Source organism: Mustela erminea, chromosome X (assembly GCF_009829155.1).
Source record: "Mustela erminea isolate mMusErm1 chromosome X, mMusErm1.Pri, whole genome shotgun sequence".
Taxonomy (NCBI): domain Eukaryota; kingdom Metazoa; phylum Chordata; class Mammalia; order Carnivora; family Mustelidae; genus Mustela; species Mustela erminea.
The window spans coordinates 60,166,646-60,187,046 of NC_045635.1; the positions used below are offsets into that span (position 1 = coordinate 60,166,646).

General features: G+C 37.6%; 1 protein-coding gene across 4 annotated transcripts in view; it reads right to left on the reverse strand.

The window, feature by feature from the left end:
• The window catches only part of HDAC8 (histone deacetylase 8), a 221,868-nt gene that overhangs the window by 117,414 nt on the left and 84,053 nt on the right, over positions 1 to 20,401 (reverse strand). For 3 of the 4 annotated variants that reach the window (XM_032331391.1, XM_032331393.1, XM_032331392.1), the window contains 2 exons: positions 13,066 to 13,238; positions 10,462 to 10,556 (listed from right to left, as the gene is read on the reverse strand). In XM_032331391.1, the coding sequence (XP_032187282.1) occupies positions 10,462 to 10,556; positions 13,066 to 13,238 (268 nt within the window). Of the gene's footprint in view, positions 1 to 5,372; positions 8,517 to 10,461; positions 10,557 to 13,065; positions 13,239 to 20,401 lie in introns of those variants that run through there. The other variant, XM_032331398.1, reaches the window with a different exon arrangement.

The window sequence follows — 20,401 nt, forward strand, 5'->3', positions numbered from 1 at the left end:
GATAATGGAATTAGTAGACAAGGACCTTAAAACTACTATAATTATGCTCCATAAGTTCAAGGATGTAAAAAAAAAATGTGAAAAGAGAAATGGAAGATTTTTTCATGCTCATATATTTTTTAAAGATTTTATTATTTTTGTAAGTTTTTTTATAATAGAAATTCTAAAAATGAAAAATACAGTATTTGCAGGGAAAATTTCACTGGATAGGATTAATAGCAATTACATACTGCAGAAGAAAAGATCAATGAACTGGAAGGCAAAGCAATAGAAACTCTTCAGTATGAATCACAGAAATAAAAGAAAAAAGGGGGGTCTCAACAACCTACAGAACAATAGAACTGGTCTAACATGGGTTTAACTGGAGTTCTAGTCTTAGTGGAGAGAAAGGACAGAGAAGAAATAATGGCTGAAATATTTCCAAATTCAGTAAAAATTATAAACTGTCAGATCCCAGAAACTCTGGGTTCCGAATAGGATAAATACACACACACACACACACACACACACACACACACACACACACACACTCCACACCACACCAGGGTAAAGTGTAATCAAGTTGCTAAAAACCAGTCACAGAGAGAAAAGTTAAAAGCAGCCAGAGGAATGGATAAGAGTGCTTAGGACTTCTCATAAGGAAATATGCAAGCATAAAGACAATGGAATGATATCTTTAAGGTTCTGAAGAAATAATTATCAACTTAGAAACTATACCCAGTGAAAATATCTTTCAAAAATTAAGAAAAAATAGGGCGCCTGGGTGGCTCAATGGGTTAAGCCACTGCCTTCGGCTCAGGTCATGATCTAAGGGTCCTGGGATCGAGTCCCGCATCGGGCTCTCTGCTCAGCAGGGAGCCTGCTTCCTCCTCTCTCTCTCTGCCTGCCTCTCTGCCTACTTGTGATCTCTCTCTGTCAAATAAATAAATAAAATCTTTAAAAAAAATTAAGAAAAAATAGGTTTTTCAAACTGGGAGGCTGAGAAAATCTGTTGCTAACAGACCCACATTAAAATAAAAAATTAACTAAAGTTCTTAGGCAAAATGTAACTTTTATCCAGATGGAAACCTAGATCTATACAAAGGACTGAAAATGCTGGAAAGGAGAAATATACAGGCAAATGTAAAAAATATTTCCTTACACATCTTTTAATTTTTTTAACTGATAATTTAGGGCCTTGTTGGGAGCAGCACATCCAGTGGTGGTGGCTTATGTGCTGACTGCATAAGGGTGTCACTGAAGGCCACAGAGGAGTGAGACAGGCTGTCACCCGGGTGGCAGAGTAAGGGGAGCAGCACAGTTCAGCCAAAAGGTGGCATTGCCCAGGTAGGCAGTTAGGGGAAGAGCTGCTCATAGCTGGGACATCCTAGCCTGAGCATTACATCTTTTGCTTCACATGCATAGCTGCCTAGCCTCCCTGTGCCCCCTGCTGGGGCCCATACAACAGGTTTCCCTACTATGAGACCTGTTGCCTGGTCAGGTTCTGGATCTACTCTTACAACCCTTTAAGCTTTTCAGTTCTCTCCTCTGAAATGCTGGCACCATGATGAGTACTTATAATCCCCAACCACAAGAGGGACATGAAAAAAGTACCCTTAGTTATGCCTGCTATAATCTCTATAACTTTATTATTGTTTAGATAATAAATGAGCTTCTACCTAGATAGAAATATAACAAGAATATGGATTGTTGGCCTAATAAAGTGAGATTAGAAGGCTTGCTTTCTCAAACCAGAGCTCTAACATCTACGTTTAAAGAAGCTGAAAAAGATGAAACTGAAGTATCAGGGAGGGCTCTGACTCATGGTAGGAAGACATTTACTTCAAAGACATGGTGAAGTTGTAAGCAAGAAATGAAAATATGTAATTGATTTATATGTGCATGTAATATATATGTAACTGATTTACCTTACAGTGTCTTAGGCACAGATCATTTTATATAGCTTCAGAATAATTTGCTATTTAAGTTGAGACATCATTTTCAGACCATTCATAGGTAAAGGGAAAGAAGCTGAGTAATTTAAGTATAGACATGATGAGTTTATTAAAACCTAAAAGTTGTTTGTTAGAACTTTTCAAACTAGAAAAAGTCACTGAAGCATCTTATGCATAAGTTATTGCACTGCATGGACTGGGGCAATGGACATAATAGTCTAGAGATCAATAAAGGCCTGAACAGTTGACATTGCTAAATGCCTACTGAATGAAAAGTTACTAAAATAACTTGTAGTAATGCCTCTTTTCAATGGCACAGTAACTTGTTTACTTAAACATTTAGCTCTAACCATGAAGACTTAATTATTTGCATAGTTGTACTTTCACCTTACAGACAAGTCTACAAATGTGTCTGGACTAGCTGTTTTGCTTGTAGTCATGTGGTATCAGCACTAACAATCTTTGAAGAAGGCTTTTTCTTTGTGAAGGGTTGACAACAAACACAAGTGGTACTGAGATATTGAGAGTGCTGAATAACTTCTTTGAATCCCATGGTTTCTCCTGGAGCAACTTTGTTTATATTTGCATGAAGGTACAAAAACAAGGTAGATAAAACTTCAGGCACCATGATGTAAATTAAGGCAGTACCATCAAAGTATACCAGTAGTTATTGTATTCTTTATACCACCAGTAATCACATTAAAAATTCAATTTCACTTAAGAAATTCTTTGGTGAAGCACTAAAAATTATTAAATCTTGATCCTGGGTTTAATATTCTATGTTACAAAATAAGAGTTATGAAAAAGTGCTTCTGTTATAAACTACATTATGGTGATTGTATTGAAAAAAAACCCACATCTGTAATTAGGCTGTGGCTTAACTAGCCACTTTTCATGTATACCATTTTTCCTTGAAAGAACAACTGATGCAAAAACTGTGATTCAATAGTGGGGTATTTGGTAAATACTTCTCAAAAATGAAGTGAGCCTTTAGGGTAAACTACTGACATAATTTTTTGCCAATAATGGTATTTACATTTTTGAGTGAAAATTAAAATACTGGAAAACTTCATGCTTGAGAGTTTCCCCAGACTTAAGCTTTGTTACAATGAGATTAGTGCTGATATCAATGTGATTTTTGATAGTGCAAAATATGTTTCAGCATTTATAATATTCACATAACTTGGTGAACCAATATTTTCCAAGTAATCAGTATGTACAAGATGGGTCAAATATCTATGCAAAGTACAAGATGACCAATGAAATTTTAATGCAACAGTATATAAACATTTCACTGATAATAGCTTCAGATTCCATATGGCATTAACCTTTAAGAAACTACCATTTGTAGAGTTTTGTGTAGTATCAAAGATATTCTTCTTTGATATCCACAACTATCTATAAAGGCTATTAAAATACTCTTCCCTTTTCCAACTACATATCTGCATGAAGCTGGATTTTCTTCATATGCTTTAGCAAAAACATCATAACACATTGTAGAGGTCAGCATGAGAAGTAAGCTGTCATTTACTATGCCAGACATTATAGAGATATGCAAAAATGTATAGCAATGACATTCTTCTCATGACTTTTTTTTGAAAATAGAGTTATTTTTAAAAAATCACAACATGTTATCTGTGCTAATGTATACTGGGTCTATGATTCTAAGTAAATTAATAAATGTTTTAACTGACTGAGCCACCCAGGCATCCCTTAATAAATGTTATAAAATTTTAGAAATATACTGTTTAAAGCAAGACAATAAAAATGTATCACGGGGTTTATAATATATGCAAAAGTAAAATATATGACTACATTTGCACAAGGGAAGAAAAGGGGAAAAATGGAAGAACACTGTAATAAGGGTGCTATATTGTACATGAGGTAGTGTAATACTATCTAAAGGTAGAATATGATAAGTTAGAAATGCATACTGTAAACCCCAGAGCAACCACAAAAAACCAGTTACAGGTAATAAGCAAATAAAGGAGGCAAATGGAACCTTAAAAATACTCATTTAATTAAAAAAAGACAGGAAAATAGAAAGAAAGAAGGAATAGATGGGACAAATAGGGAACAAATAGGAAAATGGACTTAAACATATAAATAATTTATGCAAACATAAGTGGTGTAGGCACTCCAACAAAAAGGCAGAGATTGTCAGGCCAGACTAGATAAAAAATCATGACCCACACTATATGTGGTCTACAAGAAATTCAATTTAAATATGAAAATACAAATAGGTTTAAAACTAAAGAAAAAGATGAAGATATCTACACAAATAATAATAATCACACCACTCAATAATAATCAAATTGTCACAGATGTGACAATACTGAAATCAGACAAAGTAGACTTCAGAACAAGGAATATTACCAGAGATAAAGAGCAATATTTCATAATAATAGAGGGGTCAATTCATCAAGGAGTTATAATGACCCTAAATGTGTCTACATCTAATAACAAAGCTTCAAAAATACATGAAGCTCAAATCAACATAAGTGAAAGGAAAAATAGCCAAATCCAAAATCATGATTGGACATTTCAACTTTCTTGGTAATTGACAGAATAATCAGACAAAATCCAAGGGATATAGAAGATATAAACAACACTCTCAACTAACCTAACTGATAATGATAAAATATGCTATCCAATAATAGGAGAATACACATTCTTTGCAAATTGCACATGAAACATTCATCAGGATAGATCATATGCTGGGCTGTAAAACAAATTCCAATAAATATAAAATGACTGAAATCATGCGAAGTATGTTCTCTGAGCACAACAGAATTAAAATGAATGTAAATAGAAAGACATCTGGAAAGTCCTAAAATATCTGGAAATTAATTTTTAAGAACCCATGCTTCCAAATAACTCATCAGTTAAAGAAGAAAATTAGAAAATACTCTGAAGCAACTGAAAATGGAAACATCACAGTTTGTGGGATGCAGCTAAAGTAGTGCTTAGATGAAAATTTATAGCGTAAAATGTTTGTATTAGAAAAGAAGAAAGGGTTAAAATCAAACTATGTTTCTATCATAAGATACAAGAAAAAGAACTAAAACCCAATACAAAGTAAGTAGAAGGAACAAAATAACAAAGATGTGAGCAGAAATAATAAAATAGAGAAGAGAAAAATAAAGTCAATGAAACTAAAAGCTGGTTCTTTGAAAAAAAAAATAACAGTTCAATAAAACTGATAAGCCACAGGCTAAAACGATCAGGAAAAACAGAAAGAAATTAGCAATACTAGGAATGAAAGAGGGGATATCACTACAGCTTCTACAGACATTAAAACAATAGTAAAAGAATATTATAAGTGAATGGGCAAATTCCTCAAAGACAAATTATCAACATGGAAGCCAGAAGAAATAGAAAATCTGAATAGTTATAGAACTTAAAGAAATAGAATTCATAATTAAAAACCTCCCCACAAAGAAAACTCCAGGCTCAAATGTTTTCACTGATGAATTCTGTCAAACACTTAAGTAAGACAAAGCATCAGTTTTACATAAACTCTTTCAGAAAAAAAGAGGAGGTGGGTTCACTTTCCAAGTCATTTTATAAGATCAGCGTGGCCTTGATATTAAAACCAGACAAAGACATTACAAGAAAACAACAGGTCAACATCCCTCATCAACACTGACACAAAAAATCCTTGAGAAAATTTCAGCAAACTGAATCTAGCAATATATAAAAAGGATAATATACCACGACCAACTAGGGTTCATTCCAGCAATGCAAGGTTTAACATTTAAAAAGGCAATAATTAATGCAATTTACTGTATTAACAGAACAAGAGGACAGCATATGATCGTTTCAATAGATGGGGAACAAGCATTTGACAAAATTCAACACTCATTTGTAAGAAAACTTCTCAGTAAATTAGGACTATAAGGGATCTTCTTCAACCTAATAAAGAACATTTATGAAAAAAAAAAACCCTACAGCTAACATCACACTTCATAGTAAAAGATTAAATGCTTCCCCCTATGATCAGGAATAAGACAAGGATGTTTGCTCTAAACACTTCTATTTAACATCAACTTGGAGGTCCCAATCAGTGTAATAAGGTAAGAAAAAGAAATAAAAGTCATAAAGATTGTAAAGGAATAAGTAAAACCTTCTTTATTCACAGATGACATGTTTGTATACATGAAACATACTAACAAATCTACAAAAAGCTGCTAGAGCTAATGATTTTAGCAATGGTACATTATTCAAGATCCATATAAAATCAACTAGGTTTCTATAGTCTAGCAACAAACAATTAAAACTGAAATTTAAAAATAGCATTTATAATAACATCAAAATCATGAATTACTTAGGGATAAATATAACAAAATTTGTGCAAGATGTGTTCACTGAAAAGTATAAATGAAAATTTGAAATTAAAGACTTAAGGAAATGGAGAGATATAGCAAATTCATGGATTGAAAGCTTAAATATCGTTAAGATGTTATTCCTCCCCAAACTGATCTATAGATTCAGTGCAATCTACAGATGCACTGCAAGACTCTTTTACATCAGTAACACACTTGCATATAAATCTACTTGAGTCTTTTCAGTGGCTACATATATTCCCTCATATGAGTCAGGCACAGTTTATCCAACCAGTCCATCAGAGGTGGTCTGGTTAAGTAAGTATTTTTCATTCACTAAATTTTGTTAATAAACCATCTGATTCAGATATATACATGTATCTGATATATCTGTACATACATATACATATATGTATATATGAATACATTATATAACATAACTGCCATACTCTATCCTGGATCACAGGATCCAAATAGTATTACTGGATTAGGGAACATTCTTGTACATGATAGTCCAGAAGCTTTATTATACAGAGTAGGTGATTTGCTAAATTAGAAAATCTTTTTATGGGACCTCATGCCATCTTTGGGCTTTCTCCATGGTAGACATATCTGAGCCAGGCATATGGGCAGGTTTCCTTCCTCTTAGCTTTCCAAGCTGGGCCCAAATCTTCTTCCAGTTGGGATTGCTTCCTTATTCCATGCCTGGCTACCCAGTTCCTGATCTGGGACAAACTCCCTGATCACTGGCTTTATGACATCACCTGTTTTATATCTCATGAGTGCTATGATCGAAATCTCACCACTAATGACTTGTAATATTTGTGCTGGGCTTGTCTTCTCAACTCCCTTCCCTCAATTGGCAATCTAGTGTTTTCCCATGGACACATCTGTTTCCTACAGCTGGGATACCTGGTACTTCTTGCAAAGGATGGGTAGTTGCTACTGGTAGCCTTTCCAGCAAACTGCTTCCCATTCTTCCGTCTTAAAAAGAGAAGTTTTCCAGTGTGAACACTAACATGCTTATTACTCAAACATTAATTTATTCAGTTGTTCATTCAGTGAATGAAGACCAACAAGGTGTGTAGCTAACACTGTGCTAAGCACTGAGGGGGAATACAGACAACCAAAACACAGATGACCAAATGAATGCTACAGACTGTTATAGGAGTGTACTTGAACCTCTTAACAGGTTTGCCTTTCTCAAGTCTCTCCCTTTCACAATCTATCTTCCAGGTGCTACTGAGTAAGCTGTCTAAAAACCAAAGCTCATCTGTTTTCACAGAAAAAAGTATAAACTCTTTAGCGTAGCAGTCAAGTCTCTAAATAATCTGGCTCCAATTTTCATTCAAGCCTTAATTCTCCCCCACTTTCTCTCATAAATTCTATGTTCTACTACCATATCAAACTTCTCACTTGTCCCATGAGGGACCAGATCCTTTTCAAACCTTATTCTCTTTGCCTAGAATGTGTTTCGCTCTTCTTCACCTGGAAAACTCTGAACAAACCTCCAAGATTCAGTTCAAAGTCTTGGTGAAACAACTGTCCTGGATTTGGGTACATTGTTCCGTCACCTTTATTAGATGGTGAAACTTTTGAGGGCACTGGGTTGACTTGCTCGTCTTTGAATCTCTGAATTCAAGTCTGAATAAGGGCCTGGCAAATAGTAGGTACCCAATGAATATTTGTTAAATGAGTGAAGGAATAAACGAATATGAAGGAAGAACTCAAAGGGCCTTGGTATACGTAGGTAAGGGATTTTTAAAGGCACAGGGCTTGAAGCTGCACCTAGGAAGACAAGAGATAGATGGGGAAAGAGCATCTGGAGGAGGAAGATTATTACCCTAGGACACAGAAGAACACAAGTCCAAGATTGAAAGTGAAGGCAGTGGGGTGTCAGCCAGACTACAGCTGACTGCTGCACTATTTTGACCTTTTCACTGACTAGGTTTCTCAATTATATTTTCAGCTCCTGGAGGGCAGAGTATTTTGTACACTCCTTAGTATCCCTTTCATATATGATGCCCATCTCCACAGTCATTTTTCCTGCTGTCTTGTGGTTCTTACTCTGCTCTGTAATACAATTATTTGTGTATCTACTTGTCTCCCTAGAACTTACACTAGCCTCCCTCCCAGGCTGCTTGAGGTAAGGGAAGAGATGTGGTCTTAGTGTCTTTGCATCTTCTAAGATACCTACCATGGTGCCTGGTGCACAATGGGAGCTCAGTAAATATTTTCTGATCCACCATCTGTTGATCTGATTACAGAGAACCACAAGGATATTTGTGTGCAACTGTGTATTGTGGTACAAAACTTATATATGCCTTCACACTGTGCAGTCTATTTTTGGCAATTTTCATTAAAATGTTATCTTATTGTACATGGAAGACTGTCATTTCAATTTACTTCTTTGTTCCTTCTTGGATGACTCACATCTCTTATACCAGAAGGATATGACAGAAGGGACTCAAAAAGGGTTTGGACAATTTATGAATGACAAAGTCATAAATGTCCGGGTATAAGGAGCCGTTGGGAGCATGCAAAGGGGAAGGAGAAAGCTTGCATTTCAAAAGTGCCTAATATGCACCAAGAACTGTGCTAGGCAATTGGCATACATTGTATATTATTTAATCTGGCAGAATATGTCGGCATAAAGACAGGGCATGCCTATCTATAAGGCCAAACCCATATCTATTCAGGCAGATAGCTTCTCCAGGTACCAAAGGCAGTATTTATCTCATTAAAATTTTATCAACCTTTTAAGACAGATGAATCTAAGGACTTGCATTGTTTCCCAAGAACAGAACACTCATTCTCAATTTAAGCTCCTATTGTTTAAAACTCCTTTTTGGAAAACAAAACAAAACAAAACAAAAAACCAAAACCAAAACCAAACAAACAAAAGAAAAAAACCCCAAACTCTTTGACATAACTTGATCAGTTTTTAAAGTCTCAAAGCTTTAAATTACAATGCAATTGGAGATAGTCCCACAGCAGTAACAGCGATTTCTTTTGTTCACAAATGTAAATTGTTTGCTTATCTTTATATTTCATAAAGCTTCCAAATACTGAACAAAGTTAAATCAAGTCAAGAAAAGAGCCTTCTATTAACCCTGACACTAGCAAATTGTCTTAGATTATAGCATGCCTTCTATTTGTATTCTAGACACATAGAGTGGTTTTTTAGAGATACATATTTTACCTCATTTGTGGCTAGAAGAAAATTGGAAGGGAATTCGTTTCAGTTGTTTCTAATTTTTAAAAAAATAATAGTAACTTTAAAAAGAATAATGCTCCCGAGTGTACAGATCCTGCATCTGATGGGAATCAAAACATACCCAAAGTACCATTTCTACTCCTGGGAATGGCTTGAGAAAGTGCGGATGCAGGTACTGGTTCGTACACTGGTTTTATTGTAAGTCACACTATCCAAGGCCTAGGACTACACATCTTGATCTGTGATAACATACTTCCTGCCAGGTAAGGGGGTGGGTGGGAAGAGAAGGGGTACACCTTCAGATAAGGGATAAGCAGCACACTCAGTGGGCTCAGACAGCTTTCTGTTAACCTGCTTTGAGAGAGCTGAAATAGACATCCTTACTTCAGAAAGTGTAAAGCCCATCTTACATGACTAGAGAAAACGGCAAAAGTTCAAATGAAGTTTCACATTTTAGATGGTCTTCCCCCAACCTCTGTGTGCCACTAATTGCTGGAAAAATGCCAGACACGTCTTTGTGATGATTATGTGTTTCTTACATTTTACATTAGTCAAAGGAAACTGAAAGACCAGGACTAACCCCAAAGAACACAGGTGTGACATACCTCCTATGGAACTTTTTAAAGATAGACAAGAATTCAGCTTATACATTTAAAAAAATTGCTCCTTCTGTTTTGAAACTAGGGGATGAAAATATGCACATATTCCAAAGAGTTCTTTGTGTGAACAGGTGACCCCTTCCCACAGTCTCTGTAATTAATTGAGAAATTAAAGTTAGTTGGCCTTTGAGATCTCTTGTAAAAAAAGGCAGAAGGTCTTGGATATTTTGGAACAAGAGTCCACTATTCTGCCAAGACAGTGTGTTATTGTTATTGGAGTGTCTCTCAACAAAACGGTATTGAGTGGTGAGGACGTGATTTTGATTAGGTGGAATGACTCAGCTCTTCCCCTTAAAGAAGAGAGGACTTGTCAGAGCCTTACTTACCTCATGATCTGGGATCTCAGAGGATAGTGTTTTCCCTAGGATGACCCCGGTCAAGTATGTCCAGCATCGAGCCGTGTTGGCAAGGTTATAGCCTCCTGTCTCCATCAAGAATTGTGAAGTTAGGAAAGAACAGTCACAAAACAGCAGGAGAGGGAAGGAGGGTAAGGAAGGAGAGAAAAATGTTTTAATAAAAGGGCTAAAAAGACAACTCCAACTTGCAGAACTTTACCTAAATATCCCTTTTTGATGTTTTTGAACCACCTAGTAGGTGGACTTTAGTGGGTTAGTCAGACCATGCACAGTGTGGAACTAGGAAGTCTAAGGCCTACAAAGATTAAAGAGGTTCTCGTCTATGAACAAGTATGTATCCAAGGATTCCAAGCTCCTCAATTTCATCAAGTCATCAGCAAGACTGAGATCCCTGGAACTTGGATCCCTGGAACCCAGCAACCCACCCAATGTCAAGGTTTCTGTGATGAATTTTGGAACAATCCTATAAAATGGCTGCTGGATGTAATTAGTATGTTAAAGCCATTGGCAGATAAAGTCCTAGAAATATCCAGGAAAGAGAAACAGAAAACGCTGACAGAAATAGACTTCCTTCTTCCAAGATCAGCATTCCTTTTCTCCACAAAACACAGGCCTAGTGGCAGAGATCAAAGAGAATGAGATGAGGAAGGGACTGTTGATTGATGCTCTGACCCATCTCGTCAGGTTCTGTCACAGTCACCCAGCAGCCATATTATACTGGCTAATAATCAGCATATTTTTGCACTGAATAGATGTGTTCTGCCATGCAAGCATTAGAACATTGGCCTTTAGCTAAATTCTAAGAGTGTAAGGATGAAATGGAATGATTTCCTAACTTCAGTGCAGCCTGAGGGAAATAAAAGCTGGTCTATTTTAGGTAGGGTAACCATATAATTTATTGTCCAAATGGTACATTTTAACAGTTAAAGGGGACACTATTCATAATTACACAGGGATAGCATATATAAATTGGGACATATGGTCACCTTTCTCTTAAGCCTTTCTTGAAAGAAAGGCTTTCTCCTTGAAAGGTCAGGGATACTGGGGATTTTGGAATTCTTTTAAGCCTCAGTGGGGTCCAATGAAGCTTGGGGATATGGCCATATCCACTAGTTGTCTATGTCTTATTGGAGATTGAGAATTTAAGTGAAATAGTACACTTTATTACTTTAAACACTCCTGATGTGAAAAATCTGAATTTAGAAGATCAACTTATTGGGTATGATTATTTGATTTCAAAAAGATTCACTATAGATCTGAAGTAGTAAGCTCTCTCTGGTAAATATACAATACGATTTGATTTGCAAAAATTCCATTTACATATAGGAATTTTCAGGAATACACATACTGCACAAGAAGGGTTATATATACAAAAGCCAAAACTTTGCGCTGACAAAGCAGAAAGACTGAAAATGCTAAGCAAAGGCTGTAGCCACAAACAAAAGTTGAATTTGGACAGATGTATGTTGTGGAAAGGGCTTTTTTCCTCCCCCTAGCTGTACCTGTATCATCACCAGCACCCTTAGTACTGTCAAGGAAAGTAATACGTCATACAATACTTATCAATTTCATCTTTTCTCTGAGTTGAAGTTAATAGATGTCTTGCCAGCTTTTCATAAGAGGTTGCCTCTTGTAAGCACCTGTAATTTTGATCCTTCTAGGATTTGAGGCTGCCAAAGGACCAGGCTTGTGTATTTGTGCTGAATGCCCACTCATTTTCATAAGGCCTTCCCACAGCCTCCTCTGATTTGGTTTTTACAAAGTTTGTTGACAAAGCAACAAACTATTAGCTATTCCATAATACATGCACTTTAAGCTCAATCTGCTTGACCATGTTATTTTAACACACCAATCCATTCACCCAATGAAATAAAGATTGTGCCAGATAGATAGAAGACTCTTAGCAAGGCATCTTCAAAGGTAGTTGAGGTTGTAAAAAGTACCTTTCACAAATGCTTCTATTGAATAGACCCAGCTTTCTGTTGATTAAGTAATACAAAATGTCAGCACACACTGAAGGCAAGGATGCCCAAGAGACTCTAGGTCTCTCAGTTCTGCTTTATTGTAACAAATCCATGCTTCTTTTGTTGGGGGCCGGGGTGGGCTTAGGGGGAGAAGTCATTCTTGAATTCAGCTTAGATATTTAATTAGTTCGTATGTTTACTACTTATATATGAGTAGAGAATTTTAGTGGTATGTTTCCAAAGGATGTTTACTAGAACTAAGAGTCAAAAACTATATTGAGAGAAGATGGATTAAAGTCCACTGAGGTTAATATCCGCTATTCTTAATAAGATCTGATGGCACCTTTAATAAAAGGACCTTTACTTCAGGAAGTGAAACTTAGACTCCAGAGTGCCAAGGAGTCAATACACATGCCAAGCTGAGGAGAAGTGTGTCACAGTATTTCCTTATGCTGAATCGTGAAGGGGGCAGAGTTCTCTGACTCAGGCTTCTGGATCACAGGCAGGTTGGTATTATCCAATCTAAGAAAGCCAAGTTTTCCTCAGTGTCAATGGACAAAATGTGGAAGAAGGTCAGCAAATTCTCCTGGTGACCTCCCTTTGTACTCACCTCCTCCCAGAATGAGTGTTGCCAACTGCCACTGAAGAATGTACTTAAGACATTTGCCAATTCCCACTGGAGTCATGTTAAAGGAACACATGGGATCCCCAGCAATCGTATCAGCTCCCAGCTGTAAGACCACTGCTTTTGGATTAAAGGCTATGTAGACCTCCTTTAGTACACTGTAGAAAAGAGAAAGGATAGAAAATGTCAGAAAAAGATAGGTCAGTTTGGTGGTGGTTGGGGCGAAGGCAGCTGGAGGTATAGCTGAGTCAGCAAACAGTGAAGGAAAAAAAGATCCAACTCATCAACTCATCAAACTTTCCATCTAAAAAAGGTGAATTAGACTGTATGTAAATTATGCCTTAAAAAACCCGATTTACAAAAAATATCCCCCCCACTTTCACGTTACCAAGAACCAAGTTTACCCTTAATGTTTTGGAACACAAACTTCCCTTAAATATTCATATTCACTTAACTTCAACAGCCACAGGACAGAGTATACATGTTTACTCCATTTTACAATCTGGGAAAATAAGACACATACACTGAACAGTTCTGATTATTTAAGACTGTCAACATACTTGGAGTTTATTATCTAGTTATCAATGGAAACTACTGAAGAGAATTAACATGCCTTTGAAAGCACAGATGTTATCAGCTTACTTTCTATTAAGCTAAAGGACTTCTGGGTTATGAAATATAGCCCTCCTTAAATCATATGTAACCAGAGTCTTCTTGAGCAGGAAATGATAACCACTGATCCAAAATTATAAATCTGAAAGCACCCTAAAGAATAAGTTATAGTGAGCAATAATGAGGATAATTTGGGGGTAGAATCACACAGTGCTATTAAATCAACCTAACAGCTGTTCCTTTTCCTGACAGAAGCATCATAGATGAAAAAAAAAGTTGTCAGTGTGACAGATGACCTTAGTCAGGCTTCTCCTATTATCATTAACTGAACACTGACACTGTCCAGAATACATTCTTAGGAGTTATAAGGTTCCTGCTCTCAAGGGGCTTACAATCTAGTTTCCCGACAAAACATATACCAGTCCTTACGGGACTGAAGAACTCTTACAGAGACACATAAACAAGTGTAAATTAACATACTTCAGAGTTGAGAAAATGCAGAGTCAGAAAGTGATAAAAAATGTTGGGGTTAATGACCCTTCATAATCAACATGTCAAATTATACCAGTGCAGCAAAAACAGAAAAATTCCAGATCCTTCTGAAACTGCAAGAAGAATTCAAGGGATATAAAATGTCATTCTCCCAAATTCATATGTAACCAGGGTATTGAAACTATTGAAAAGTGCTCAGCTGCAGAGGCATTCTTTGACTCAAAAGACTGTTCTGTTTTTATTTCTCATCTATGCAGACAAATATTGTGTGATTGTGGAGATTATAAGAATATTATAAAACTTACGGCATATGATCCTTAATAGAGAAATACTCAAGCCTATTCTTTCATGTGCCTATCTCCTGTACAGAGGGAAACTAAGCCACCTGAATATTCAGCTAACATTTATTGAGCATCAGAAGAGATCGGGTGCGTTCAGGGTGGTATGGCCATAGACCATTTATTGAGCATCTACGTGTACAGGGCACCCTATTAGCTGCTATTAGGAGACACAGAGGAAGGCATGATCTCTGTTCTGAAAAGGTTTATAAGTGAAGAGGAAGAAGGTGGAGGCAAGGAAGACTAATGTTTCTTCTTTCATTCTTTCTCTCATTTTGCACATATTTACTGACTGCCCTCTGTGTGTCCAGCATGTAACTGCACCAGGAACATGCTGCAGGAACAAAGATGAATATGACACAGCTCTTATTTTCATGTGGCTCAGATCACAGGGGAAGGTTCATACTATGATAATCGGTAATTAAAATATGATAAATGAAGTATTAGAGATGGCACACAGAGAAGGGAGTAAATGACTTTTCTAGAAGATGTCAGGACAGGCTCTACAGAAGTAACTTTTGACTTAGGTCTTAAAAGATAAGAACTACAGTGAACCACCTATTGAAATGGCTAAAATGAAAAAAAAAATCAGTAACTTCAATTGCTGGTGAGGATGTGGAGAAACGACACCGCACATAGCTTGTGGGTGGGAATGTAAAATGGTATAGCCACTTCAGAAAATAGTTTGGCAGTTCCCACCAAAATTAAAAATAGACTTACCATATGACCCAGCAATTGCCTTCTTGTGAATTTATACCAGAGATATTAAGACTTATTTTCATATAGGAACTTATACACAAATATTCATAGCAGCTTTATTTGTAACGATCCAAACTGGAAACCACTCAGATGTACTTCAATAAGTGAATGGTTAAACAAACTGTGGTACGTCCATACCACTGGAATAGTGTTTATCAGTAAAAAGAAAAAAAACTATTGATAAATGCAAAAAACAAACAAAACTTGGATGGCTTTCAAAGAAATTATGCTGGGTGAATAAGGCCAATTCAGAATCTATACTGCATGATTCCATTATATACCGTTTGTTAAGTAACAATTTGAGGGGTGGCGAACAGATTGGAGGTTTCCAGTAGTTAGGGATGGCTATAAAATAGTAGTATGAGAAAGCCTTGTGGTGATGGTTGTGGTTCTGAAAAGCTACACATGTGATAAAAATCTCATAGAGCCACCCTCCCCATATACACATGAGTGCATGCATAATGGGTGAAAACTAAGTAAGCTCTATGAATTGTACCAATGCCAACTCCTTGATTTTGATGTTGAATTATAATCATGCAGGATGTCAAGACTGGAGGAGGCTGGAAGAAGGGTGTATGGGACTTATTGTACGTTTCTTTGCAACCTCCCTTGAGTCTATAATTATAAAAAAATTAAGAAGAAAGATTAGGAAAAGTTTTCAGGCATGTGGGGTGAAGAGAGTGGAGTTGGCCACAGGAATGGTTGTGAGGGTTATTGGTAGGAGATGAGGTTCAGAGAAGGAACTGCACACACAAGAGCATGATGGCTTGAAACAGGCAGTAGTGGGAGGGAGGCTAGTGAAATAAACGTGGGTTAGGGTACTCAGGGCCAGATATGCAGGGCAGGCTAACAAGTGGGGACTTTTACTTCAAGAGTATGGACCATCTCAAACATTGTGTGTGTCTGTGTCTTTCCATTCATGTACATGTGTTGGGGGAATGATCAGATTTACACTTTGAAAAGCTACTCTAGCTATAGCATAGGATATACTAAAGGTTATCAGGGGCCATTTGCACCCATCCAGGCCAGTGGCAGCAAGGGAAGGGAAGAAAAGATGGATTTGGGAGATACTTCCAGGATAGAATTGATAGGGCAGCACATACTGACACACAAGAAAAGCATCTACATACAACATTCACGAGCGTTTTGTACAAGGAGAGAGGAAAGGATATAGGAAGGCAGGTGCTTCTGGGATAGCTATCTGAATGATAGCCAGGGAGAGAAAACGAGTCCCCAGGGAATTCTGATGAAGAGGGCTCTGGATGGCTAGAGAAAAGGGTAATTGGAAGCTTTGGCAATGGTAAGGTATTCCATACACAGTGTAAACATCAAGGCCACTGCAAGTGAGGACACCTTCCATGTGAGGGCTACATGGTGAACACTCTTAAATTAAAGATCGAAAGTTTTCCTTTAGTTTGACAGTCAAACGGGAGTCGCTGGAGATGCATAAGGACCAATGTTGCTGAAAAATGATGCTTAGGAACTCTGATTTTTGCTGTTGTGTGGAAGGCCAAGGAGAGAAAGTCTGGAGGCAGAGGGGTTGGCAAAAAGGGTACTGAAGCATTCTAAGCACAAGAGCATCAGGAAGCAAGGTAAGATACCCTTGGGGGAAAAAATGAGAGGGCTAGGTGACAGACTGGGTGGGGGTTGGGTGGTCAGAGTAGAAAACACACTGTGCCGATTCCTCCAGAATTCGCAGGAGGGGGAAAGCAAAATCAAAATATTCCTTTGGAAGTGCAACTTCCAAATCCGGTGTTCCTTCCTCTCATCAATTTCATCTCCTTTGAGTCAATGTTATTTGCTTATACCACTCAAACACTAGCAAAGGTCCTAGCTACAGACCTTCTACAAGGTACTCTTTCACCTCCCTTAAGGACTTAAGCACCTGGAAGTTTTCCTGTCTCTCCCTTTCCCAGTCATTGGTCTTTGCCATTCACTATTCACTTGCTTACTCACATCTTGATTCAAGCACCTATTCTCACCCATGCTGGGCACTAGAGATACAGAAGTAAGTAAGACCCAAGGAGCATGTTGCACAGTAGGGAAGGAAGATAGGAAAGCAAATAACTGTGACAAGTGCCATAATACCCATCCACTCATTCAAACAAATCTTAACTAAATGCCTACTGTATACGAGGCATTATGTTGGGCAATGGGTTTACTGTCCTGAACAAAAGAGACCTGACTCTTGCCCCTGTGACCCTTCTAATTCTCTGAAATCACAGTTTCTTCACCTTTTGAACAACAGAGATGTCCACCTGCACTCCACTTTAGTTATCTCCAGGCATAGCCATGCTTTAGGGCCTGGTGAAGAAGTGCTTGGAAATGCTCTACTTCTAACACCCTGAACTCTGAACTGCTTTTTCTGTGTACAATTTTCTATGTTCCCATTGAACTTGTTCTTTATTCTCATCTTAACTGCTGTTTCCTTGTCTTTCTATTTTCAAAGTCTACCGGTTTATCTTTTGACTTCATTTGCTTCACTACTCATTTTGCAGAATACAATCAGTCATTTCAAAAACTCTTATTAGCATACTTAATTCCCTCACACCTTTGTGGTTTTTGCCTTGTCAATCCTTAAGCCCTTGGATAAACCACTCTGTCAGAATTTTCTTCTCTGTTCTGCTGGAGAAAGCTGAGAACTCAAGCCAATTGCTTCCTATATAGTCTATACTTATGACTCCAATTCAACAAATTCCATAAACATTTATTGAGTGATTGATATATGCCACTCCCTCTGTGCAGCTTGGCAATCATTTGCTTCACCTCTTGTTGGTAAACAATTACATTTCTTGCAGCATCTAGTCTAATTAAAAAAAATACAAATCCAATGAGTGTACATTCTTTAAAAAAATATTTATTTGTCAGCAAGAGAGCGAGAGAGAGCAAGCGAACACATACATAAGCAAGAAGAGCAGCAGCAGAGGGAGCAGCAGGCTCTCTGCCAAATAGGGAGCCTAAAGCGGGACTCAATCCCAGGACCCCAGGGACCATGACCAGAGCCAAAGGCAGACACTCAACTGACTAAGCCACTCTGAGTGTACATTCTTGACGCTCAAAAAGAAAATCAAATAAATATGCAAGTCTATCGAAGGGATGCCTGCGTGGCTCAGTCGGTTGAGTATGTGCCTTTGGCTCTGGTCATGGTCCTGGGGTCCTGGGATGAAGTCCAGCATCGGGCTCCAGGACCGCATGGGGCTCCTTGCTGAGCAGGAAGCCTGCTTCTCCCTCTGCTCCTCCCCCTGCTTGTGCTTTCTCTCAAATAAATAAATAAAATCTTAAAAAAAACCCAAAAGTCTATCAAATAAAAGTGAAAAATCTCTCTCCATCCCCACTCCCTCTCCAGAGGTGACTGATGATTCATTACACATAGCTTCAACCAGCTCAGTCAAGAATGAGACAAAGTTTGATGTATATCTTTCTAGATCATTGTAATAAATGCCTTCTTCTACCTCTTTTCTTTACCTGACAATGTCTTCCCTCATATTCCTCCTTTTCCTTGAGGATAATTTCACCACCTAGGCACTAGATCTACTGCCTTATTGCTCTAATGGCCATGTATCACCAATGACCTCTTTCTTACATCTTTAGCCTCTGTCTTCCCACTAATTCTGTTCCTTTAGGTTACAAGTTGTCTACTTCCTACTCCCCTTCTCAGCACTGCCAAAGTTACCTACTTACAGGCCACCCATACATCCTTCTTGCAATCTAGTTTCTGATCTTACTGCTCTCAATTTCTTTCTTGAAGGGAGAGAGACCTCTGGGTTATGATATCCAAAACCTCTTCTCTGTTTTATTTTTTAACTTCTCAGAAGCAACTGACAGTTGATACTACTCAAAAATCTGCAGTTGGTCATCAGTGGCTAGCTACATCTCCTTAAAAAATATTTTTTTAGCATGGAGGACATGGGGAGTTAGAGAGGAGAAGGGAGTTGGGGGAAATTGGAAGGGGAGGTGAACCATGAGAGACTACGGACTCTGAAAAACAATCTGAGGGGTTTGAAGTGGCGGGGGGGGGGTGGGAGGTTGGGGTACCAGGTGGTGGGTATTATAGAGGGCATGGATTGCATGGAGCACTGGGTGTGGTGAAAAAATAATGAATACTGTTATGCTGAAAATAAATAAAAAATAAATAAAAAATATTTTTAAAGTCTTTTAAAAAAGCATCTTTACTGATATTCATGTAACATACGATTCTCCTATTTAAAGTGTACAATTTGGCAGCTTTTAGTATATTTATGGAGTTGTACAACCATTACCACAATGAATTTCAGAACATTTCCATCATCCCCCAAAGAAACTCTGTACTCATTAGCTGCTACTACCCAGTTCTACCATTCTTCAATCCCCAGGCCCTGGCAACCACTAATCTACTCTCTGTCTCTATAGATTTGTCTGATTTTGACCACTCATATAAATGGAATTATATCATATGTGGTTTGTAACTGGCTTTATCTGGTATATTATGTTCACAGTTCATCTGTATTGTAGCATGTATCAATACATTATTCCTTTTTACAACCAAATTATATTCCCTTATCTGCATATACCAAATTTTCTTTATCCATTCATCAGTTGATGGGCATCTGGGTTAATTCTACTTTTTGGCTAATATGAAAAATGCTGCTGTGGACATTTGTGTAGAAGTTTTTGTGTAGCAGGTTTTCATTTTTCTTGGTTACATACCTAGGAGTAGAATTTCTGGGTCATGTCGTAACTCCAGGTGTAGAAAGGTGACTTGCAGGCAACGGAAGTTTATGACAAAGAGCAGACTTTCTGGGTGAGGTGACTGAGGCAAACCATGAACAGTGTAGTTTGCCTCATTTATAGGAAATTTGTTTTCCACAGTGGTGGCACCAGTTTACATTCACAACAGCAACGTAGAATATATGAGGGTTCTAATTCTTCCACATCTTTTACCAATACTTGTTGTTTTCTCTTTTGTTTGACTGTTGCCAACTCAGGGGGTGTAAAGTAGTATCTCATGGTGGTTTTGATATGTATTTCTTTAGTGACTAATGGTGCTGAGTATATTTCCATGTTCTTTTTGGCCATTTGTATTATCTTTTTAGAGCAATGCCTATGCAAGTCCTTTGCTCATTTTTAAATTGGGCCATTTG